Source organism: Corylus avellana, chromosome 1 (genome assembly GCF_965113065.1).
Source record: "Corylus avellana chromosome 1, dhCorAvel1.hap1.2, whole genome shotgun sequence".
NCBI lineage: Eukaryota > Viridiplantae > Streptophyta > Magnoliopsida > Fagales > Betulaceae > Corylus > Corylus avellana.
This window is the reverse complement of record NC_142490.1, coordinates 41361381-41371304: the sequence shown is the minus strand read 5'-3', so window position 1 is coordinate 41371304 and position 9924 is coordinate 41361381. Positions and strand designations below refer to the sequence as shown.

General features: G+C 33.7%; 1 protein-coding gene across 1 annotated transcript; it reads right to left on the bottom strand.

Moving 5' to 3' along the window:
- Positions 1-6707: 6707 nt before the first annotated feature.
- Positions 6708-9924, bottom strand: LOC132172635 (putative 2-carboxy-D-arabinitol-1-phosphatase). The gene is made up of 5 exons (XM_088512278.1): positions 9749-9924; positions 9117-9236; positions 8946-9045; positions 8620-8759; positions 6708-7803 (listed from the first exon to the last, which is right to left on the bottom strand). Exons 1-5 carry the CDS (start codon positions 9917-9919, stop codon positions 7780-7782), a joined length of 555 nt encoding a protein of 184 aa, XP_088368404.1. The 5' UTR covers positions 9920-9924; the 3' UTR covers positions 6708-7779.

Sequence of the window (9924 nt, the reverse complement as noted above, 5' to 3'; positions counted from 1 at the left end):
TTCTTTTTTTTTTTTGGATAAGTATCTAAGAAATTTTTTACCTAACCATTATATATATATATTTGCGTGAACGGTTGAACCTCATTGAGAAAAACTAGTGATATGATAATTTTTGGCGGGCCCAGCCAGTGGCATATTCAAATAAATATTATTGTAGGGATTCAAAAAAAATATATGATAAACATACTTTGAAATAAAAATTGGGTAATTTATCAAACAATATATTTATCACAAAAAAGATACTTATAAAAGTTCATAAATATGTGCTAAAATTAATATATTAAAAATGTAACATGTCGGCAATAGTACAAAAAAAGCAATATAAAAAGTGTGTACTTGCATTTTACGGTCTCTCAAAAAAACAAAATCATCAAGTATCAAATCTAAGTTGAAGCTCTCAACAATTTCCCTTTCAATATAGAGAACTAAACCGTTTACAAGAAAATCATCATCCATTTTATTGTGAAGTCTTGTTTTAACAATTAGTAATTTATCTTATAATACAAAAAATAGAAGAAGTGAAGAACTTATTCATAGTATTAAATAAATAAATAAATAAATCTAAAGTTGCAAATTCATTTTTCTGTTTTTTCTTTTCTATTATGGAAGTCAAAATTCAATGAAAGATAAAATTATATATTAAAAAAACTAGAGGAGTTGGACAGTAGACCGTGCCTCTAAAAACTAACAAAACTTGAAAAAATCAATAGAAAAAAACACATGAAGAAGAACTATTAAAAATAGAAGTTGAAAAGGCAAAGGTATTGTAGTTCTTACAACTGCTTTCACATTGTTTTCTAACTTGTTGAACAACTGAATTGCAGCCTCAGAGTTAATTGTAATGAGTATAGATTAAATGATACATGTCCTTGCAATTTTTTTATTTTATTTTTTAATACACGGTACTGGGTTTTTTTACATTTTAGTTCTTACCCTTTTTTTTTTTTTTTTTTTTTTTTTTTTTTTTAATTCATTGCAAAGATTAAAAAAAAAAAAGAAAAAAGAAAAAGGTAATGGGCATAGAAAAGTATACCTTATTTGGACTTTTGTGAGTCTTTTTTGGACTAGTGTAGGGGCCCTAGTTTTTTTTTTTGTAAAAAAAAAAAATTGTTGTGGGGGCCACAGCCATTGCCAGCCATAATGTGGCTCCACCACTTGTCCCAACATAGTCCTGACGGTAGCGAAGGGTTCTGGCTGGATCTGTTGATTCGAAAATGAGAGGTTAAAACTCAAAAAAATGGTTTTATCATTTTCAAAAATTGAAACTATTTTTCGTAAATTAAAAACATTTTTTCGGCCAAACCGAAAATATTTTCTATTGAGTTTTATTTTTCGCTGCACCAAACATCCGAAAATACGAAAAACATTTTTTAAAAATTATTTTATAGCGAAACAAACAGAGCCTAAATTTGGTAGGAGAAATTTCCTTAAATTTAGTTATTAAATTGATATATATCCAACTAAGAAAAAAAAAAACAAATGTCCAAAATGCACATAATTCTCGTGTGCATATTTAATTTTTATAATTGACCATTGTAAGTTGACAATTAGGACTGTAGTCGAAGCCCGAAATTATTACTAAGTTAGAGATAACTTGTTTAAACTTAGTTTATTTATTTTTCGAATGAACTCAAACTTGGTTACAAGTTACTCAATTTATTTGTTTATTTTATATATAAAGTAAATATTGTAATTGTTTAAGGTTTTTTTTTTTTCTCGTAAATCCATACTAATTATTAGTTAATTAATTAATGTTAAGATTTTATTGTTTGAGTTAATTAAATAAATTAACTTGAATCAACATAGGGTTGCGCCTGCAATTAGATTATTATCTTAAACTTTCATACTTACAATATGTGCCTCTAGAAGAGGCTTAACACAAGAAGTAGGAAGAGTGTATCAAAAGATGAACTAGAAAAATAAAGACAACAGCCATATGAGGTACCGTTCCTATATTTCATAAAAGTCACCATAATTAACAATACATACATGTATGCAATCTAATGAATCCTACTTTTTACCTGTTAATTTATGAATATAAATGAGTTTTTATATTGATATTCCTCAAAATGATCTTTACATTTTGGCACTCCAAGCTTATACTTGTAATGAGGTTTAGAATCGAGTACCATTTGCACTCTAAAAATGATACAACAAGATAAGCATCCATGTCTTCATGTGACTACATTAGACATGTTTAGCTTCACTATTATGACCTATGATCAAATATGCCGTGCCCATCCAACAAACACTGAAAATAAATAAACCAACCTTGGTGTCTAATGTTTGAAAGTTTGCTTTACGATTCACTTAACCAATCTAACTTCGAGTCTATATGTTTGTCTTATGTATATATATTTATTACACATAAGCTCACTCATATGCACACAAATATTTATATCAAGGCTCCCAATTAAAATAATTCAATTGCACATGGCTAGCAGATAAAGAGTTACAGCAGAACGACACCAAGACAACTGGCTAGGCTATTTCTTAATGCTGTTCATTATCTTCCATTTCCACGTACATGAAACGGCTGCATGTGTGATAATCTCTTAAGAATTTTGAGAATTACATTACATCCATGTCTACATGGCTTGTCCATAACAGGGAAAGATCTCAAAGCATGCTTGAAGGTAGGCAAAATTTGCTGTCTCATCTATGTTCTTGATGATCATACTAGTTAGTCGGAATATCTATTCAAACCGAGACTTCTTTTGTGCACCATTCTTGGCTTACTTCTAAGGTCTAGCAACCTCAGTCATCCATACTGCATGCTGAATGTTTCTCTTCCTCTTTAGAAGACACATGTTGTTGCAAACATCATGAGATCCATGCTGTACCAAAAATTGTTACAACTCAGAGCTCACTGATAATAAATGTGTTGAAGGGAAGTTCAACCCATATTTGCTTGCCTCAAGCAGGTGATGACGGTGGTGGTGATTGTTGTCATAGACTCATACATGGTGGAAATGGACTTCAATGGGTGTGAGGAAGTTTCTCCATTATCAGAATGCACAAAACGATGTGGCAACTGGTTGAGAGCTTCAGAGAGGGTTGTCAGCAGGATAGTGTGTAAGGCTGTTTGCGTTTGTTTCCAACTAGTATTACTCTGGAGCAAGAAGGTGGTTTTGAAGAAGTACGTCAAGAGGTGCAGAGGCTATGGAGAGCGGAGAGGAAAATACCATAGTTGGGGAAAGCCCAACATTCTTCCTCCCTACAACAGCCTCTCTCTCTCTCTGTCAAGGGCTATGTGGTGGAGGGGTTGGGTTTCACTATTAATTCTAAGGGAAAGTTTAGGGTTCGAACTCAAACCTTGTATGCAATGACTGCAGCTGTCCTGTAAAACAAAGTCCGATACTGCACTCTTTTGTATACATGGTCTTTGTTGTCGTTTTTTTGTTTTTTGTTTTTGACGTTTAATAAAGTAATTTTTGTTGTTGTTAGGGGGTTTATGTAATGTTAGGAATGTGAGTAAATGAGAGTGGTAATGTTTGGAATGTGAGTAAAAAGGAGCTGCTGCAATTGATGAAATTTGCACTTTGACTTCTTAGTTTGAACCGTCTCAAGGTGGTCACTGACCTCATGACATCACCATCTTGATCTTGATGCCATGCCCGGTTTGCTTGTCATTTGTTTGACCATAGCATGAGAATCAAGAATGCTTTCAAGTCCATCCAGCAAAAAAAGTCTTTTGTCATAATCATAGTGCTGAAGAAGCTAGCATGCGAAAAAGGTAGACAATAGACCAACAAGCCAAAAAACAGAAGTACATTTGCAATCAAAAGTAACTGATTCTCTTATGTGGTAACCGGGAGACCCTTGTGGAGTACCTGATTTAGTAGTTAGTGGTACATGAACGGATGAATATAGTTGGCTCTCTTTAGAAGCATGTACTTGAAGTTTGAAATAGAAAGAAACAGTGCATTTATAATTAATTGCATAAATTTATCATTTCTGGAATGATAAAGGAGAAGAAAGTAACCTATACACATACACTTGCTGGCAAATATTTAAGCGTACTGTTCTGAATTCAATACTTTTGAATAAAGTTATTGAACAAGGATTTGGAGTCATAGTTGATCATAATCACAACCTAAGCTTCTGAGGAATCAACCTGGCCAAATCATATAATGCAGAACTGTTTTAAAAGGGATAAGGCAGGTCTACCTGAATAATTCACTCACAGCCATCCCTGTTAACAACCTTCATACTAATATATGTAATAGAAGCTTGGAACCCTTTTATTTTTTTGGATGAATCAACATTTTGTTCAATCCAAAGGAGAAAAGTACAAATGAGTATTTTGTACATAACACAACACTAGTTACAACCTTCATACTAATATATGTAATAGAACCTTGGAACCCTTTTATTTTTTTGGATGAATAAACATTTTGTTCAATCCAAAGGAGAAAAGTACAAATGAGTAATCAACATTTTGTTACAAATGAGTATTTTGTACATAACACAACACTAGTTGCTACAGCTGCATAGAAAACAAGATGAACAATCACACACACACACACACACATATATATAATTTGGTGATTTTTATCCCAAAAGCTTAAACGCTTAAACTAGTAAGAAATAGTTGATTTGAATATTTTAATTAATATTCTAATAATCTTCCTTACAAATATGGGCTCAAACTCCCTCTCACCCGTTATCCCAAAAACTTAAGATAATATACATCTTATCCATCACTGGAAGAGGCACGCACAGACACGAGCAGTCAGTAATCGGGTACTTCTCTCAATATTTTGTTATTGAAACATGGATTTTTACAAATTCTAAATGGCCAATGCTCTCTCTAATGAAGGAACCCTCTATCACCGAACTTCAGAAATCATACTAATTTTATATGTTTTGCATCATGCAATGACAAACAATGGCTGAATCAAAATTGAAGGCCCCAGCATTTTTTTTTCCCTTGCCCTTGTGCTAGTGATGCCTTTGTCTAAAGAACTAAATCAGATAGATGCATATGGGTTCATCATGAGCTACAAAGCCAAAACTGAGGACCGATCACGAGGATAATTACATAACAGCTTGATTAAACTTGGGTTTCAAGTAGTAAACTTTTTCATGAAGAATCCAAATTTATCTAGTACCAATAAAATTCCATTCCACTTAAGATCCGCTTGATAAAGAGCTATCTATTATGGGGGTGATTATAATAATGGGGGGGTTGGTTGGTGGGTAATATAAGATATGAAAAAGTAGATATTTTTATAGGATTGTTACCTGGAAATTGGAATAGTTCACACGTCCCTAACCTTTCTCGGTAGCAAATTAGCAATGGCACTGCAACTTGGTAAAGTTGGCGCAGCGCACGTCCCCCCACCTTAGGCAGTTTGCCTAGATGAAACCACCACACAGCGACAACCGCCAAAGCAAGCGTTGACGATGCTCCTATTTAATGTGCAGGAAAGAGTGAAATGGAAATTAAATGTTACGTCCTACCCGACAATATTTTCTTCATATTTGGCTTATCTCATCTTATAAATTAACAATTAGATTTGTAGACTTATGTAGAATCCACGTAAGTCAATGATAGACCCCACAAATCTAATGGTTGATCTATTGAATTTGTAGAAGAATATGGACAAAATATGGAGAACTTATTGACCCCAAGCATTTCTCAAAATAAAATGTTGTATGTATGTTTTTATATTATTTGTAACAGCAGCTCCAAATTATTCTCTTGATATGAACGTTCTTTAGACTGTTCGATCATTTATGATTTTTCCCACTTTTTTATGTGGATTGATTGGTGTAGTTTTAAGTACTGCAGGCAACCCCAGCAGCACTGCAGTTACATCTTTGAAACCAGAAGATGCATCTAATCCAAATCGAGTGAAATGTATGGTGGATACTCATGGATATGCAATCTATTTTTCAAGGGGTTTGATCCCATATAACAAGTGAGTTTTATTATATTTCCTATATGGATACAATACAAAAATAGAACTTGTAGCAGCCTAGTAATATTTCTAGTATATCTTCTTGTACAAAACACAGGTCAGGGAACGTCAATCCACACTTCAAATATTTACTTCATCTTGGTATCCAGGTATTGATATTATCTGTATGTTTAGAAGGCACTTCCCTTGTGAGCTTTTTATGTGAGAAAGTTTCTTGCGGTTTTTTATCATGCTGCCTTTCTTCTGTCTTCCGAGAGCTATGATGCACAGTTTTTAAAGATATATCCAGAGCTTTCATCTACTCCATTGCAACTAGAAGAAGATTTAGAGCAGCTTAAAGTCCTTGAGAATGGGTATAAGATGAAGGTATCATATGATCATATGTTTTATATTTGATTGATTTGTTCTATATCTACTCAATCAATTTTCTATCATCTGTATCTGTTTAACTCTATATGACATCAGAGTCTAGTTATTGTTATGTTTTACCAGCTGCTTGCATGTAAAATTACTTGAAGCAATCATATTTGTATTTTGTCTAATAAAATGGTCATTGAGACTTGTACTCCTAATCAAAAAGTTTATATGTTTTGTTGCTTTTCTAATAGGTGATCAGGTTGACCATGATGCTCATGGGGTGGACACTCCAGAAGTTGTGGAGAAGATAGAATCTCTAATGCGGGAAAGAAATTTGTCTTGGTTCTTAGCCAAAAAGTAGTAGAAGAAAGAGAGAGAACTTACTTATTCAATCATCTATAATGGGAACCAGCAGGATTCAGAAGTTCTTGTGGTAGATTTAGTAGCCCTTCACTCTAATAAAGTCTAGACTTTTGGCCCCATCATTTTGCTTCTCTAATTTTAGAGGTGTATCCCAAGCCCCTTTGTACTGGTTCTCTAGCCTGCTTTAAGGGACAAGGATTCCCTAGAATTCTTAGGTATATTTCTGTGTGAATTTCTTCAAATCTCAACGTTTGGAATTTAATGGTTGAAATTTTGCTATATCAATAGTTATCACTTGCAAAATATATATATAGTAACTGCTAAAGCAATAACTGCCCAGAAATAAAAGAGTGATAACTGTTTACTCGTTAAAAGTGATAGTTGCTGATAGAAAGATAGTCGTTGATATGACAAAATATCAACCATTGAATTTCAAACCAATGGTTGAGATTTGAAGAAATATACTTGATATAATTCTAGGAAGATGAATGAACATGAGACACAGTGGCAAAGGCAAAGAAATAGTTATGGGAAACCATCAATGAGTAAGCTCATTTCACATCCGCTGATATGGAGTGTTTTACGTAGATTTCCTTTTGTTTTTTCTAAGTGACTAATATATGAAGCCACTTAAAGCATGCCACGTCAACCAATGTGAAATAGGTGAGATAAACAAATGTGGAGAGTAGCAGTACTCTTCTATCACATATACCTGTAGGTTATAATGCTTTGAGAAGGGTAAAAATTTAAGAGAATATAGATATTGGCACACAAATACTTATTTAAGGATAGGCAGACAGATTCAGCAAAAAATAAAATAAACATGCCATTAAAATGCACAGCCCCAGCCATACATCATTGCAAATAAATTCGAGTGTAAGTTTCTCAATTTCAAACCTGAAACCCTTACAGGCATAAACCAGTTTAGTGTTGTATGATTCTGCGGTGTGAATTCTGTGTCCTTAGATGTTGGGCAGTAAGGTAAGCTTCTTTCTCATCAGTGAGTTCCATATCAATAAGTTTTAGTAAATAGTAAATATAGAAGTGATCACCATACATGTGGGCTGTCATGTTTAAAGATTGAAGCATTGCTTCTCCTCTTTTGTTGAAGTTAAAAACAGATATTCCGCCATTATTCATATCTATTGCTCAGAACCTGAACCATTAAAAGCTTTGTTAGGGTTGACTGTCAAAGGAAATTATAGTGCATAATGTGTTATATTTCACTCCAATGATATCTCATGGTTTTCAAAAGATGATGAAATGGTTTATTTTACTGTTCAGCTAACCAGTGAAGAAGTGATGAGAAATGTATCATTGGAGCAGCAGTGCCATTCTAAAATGTGCAAAAGACATGAAGGTAACCCAGTAAAAGAAAAGAACACACAACAGCAACAACAAAACAAAACAACAGCAGCTAACACTATCACATCAGACTTGGGGTACACCAGTATGAATTAAGCGGTTTTACTTACAGTCTTTGAAGGATTTCATAATGAAATAGAAAATTAAAGAGAAAAGTGGAAAATGAGAGAAAATGGAGACAGGATTTTCGGGTGGTTTGACATTATATTGCCCACTAGGGCTACATTTTGCTCTTATTGTTTGATTGGTCACACCATAAGTCCAAAGCAGAACATGACGTGTTACATGGTTGATCTTTACAATATAAATGATCCCCATTTATTGGGAAACGGTGGTAAGTGAATACAATACAAATAAGATGTTAGGTTACAATCAACTAACCAAGGAAAATGTATAGGGAAGGAAATTATCAAACCTATATAGAAAGCCTATATTATAACAGTCTTTATAATACGCTACCAACATTATCCAAAGACCAGCAACATTATTGTGAGTGACAACCAAAAAATTCTCCCCCATCATAAATGAGAAAGATATTCATACCGTAACTATATTGAGTTGAAACCTGAAAATAGTAAAACAATGGTAGAGAAAGGGAAAAGCGTACCGGTGAGAGTAACATTTCCCTCCAAGCCTCTCTTGCCGTTGCCCATAGTTTTCGTATAGGGTAGACACCATTCACATAGAAATTAGCAGGATCTTCTCTCCATGTGGTATACTCCTTTGGATATCTCTCCTTAGCATCCACTGCCTCCAAGGACCATTATAAATCTACAATTTAACTAAAGCAAGTTTCAAGCTAGCTAGAGATGACTAAATTCAATGTGTAAGATATAAAGTAAATCAATCTAATAAGGTCACTACGAATTAGATAGAGTTGCATCAAACACAGCTCTGAAGTTTTAGAACTCTCAGTATAAAAAGGAGACAGACCATTTTTCATGCCTTCAAGAAAAAATAGATGGGCTTCCTTCAGCGAATCAAGGAAAACAAGTGGTTCTTCCCTCCCTTGCCATATAACTTCAGCAGTGGACTGCATTAAACACTTAGAGATAAAATTGGTAAAGTATTAAAAATCAGCACACTAAATTGTGTTAGTCGAACCTTAGCACGAGATATTGGACTTGAAAAGCATTCATCAAAGTATATATTTGCCCAGGCTTTTCTATACCTCTCTGCTTGCCTCACTCCAGTTTCTGTTAGGATTGATAAGTTTGAGCTTCCCTGAATGTTGATATAGCAACCAAGTTAGTCGCTAGATACTCTAAAGAATGAAGTGATTTTTTTTCTTTTACAAGTGCTGATCCAAGTGTTGATTTTTACTACCACGTTACCAGTTGTATGACAATTGTAACGAGTCTACTAAATAGCATTACCCTCAATATAATGATAATAGACAAGGTGAAGAGTGGGACTTGAACTTTTGTTCAACCATAGAAGCCTTCAAGAAAAATGATTAACTAAGTCGGGTTAAATGGTTCCTTAAATCCTAATACAGTGAAAGAGAATAGCAACATAAACATTTGTATATAGTGAAAATCAATTTTAGCAGTTCAGGTACTTCTGTTTCTTGTCAACGAATGAAACTGAAAATACTTAGTTTTTTAATGTGCATAACTTTGATTTTTTTTTTTTTTTTTTTTTTTTTTTTTTTTCATTCTAACATGATTATAGGATAATGCTGAAACATAATAGAAGATGGATAAAGATTTTAAAAAAGCAGAGGAGGAACACACCTGAACTTTACTCTCTTCATTCCAAGAGCTAAGGCCGTGCCTCGCAAGAGTTACCTTCTTAGACGACGACAATGACTGATTGGAAAGTGATGTCGTTGCTCTTTCAAAATCAAATGCACCACCAGTCATAGAACCATCATTTTGGAATTTCTTTGTGGTAAAATGCATCATTGGAA

What these genes read in the sequence shown, in the direction of transcription:
- LOC132172635 (XM_088512278.1), bottom strand. Translation starts at nt 9,919, where the DNA reads ATGATGCATTTTACCACAAAGAAATTCCAAAATGATGGTTCTATGACT. An exon ending in TCTTGAAGGCATGAAAAATG is followed by an intron (nt 8,760 to 8,945) that starts GTCTGTCTCCTT and finishes CCTTGGAGGCAG; the next exon opens with TGGATGCTAAGGAGAGATAT. An exon ending in GGGAAATGTTACTCTCACCG is followed by an intron (nt 7,804 to 8,619) that starts GTACGCTTTTCC and finishes TTAATGGTTCAG; the next exon opens with GTTCTGAGCAATAGATATGA.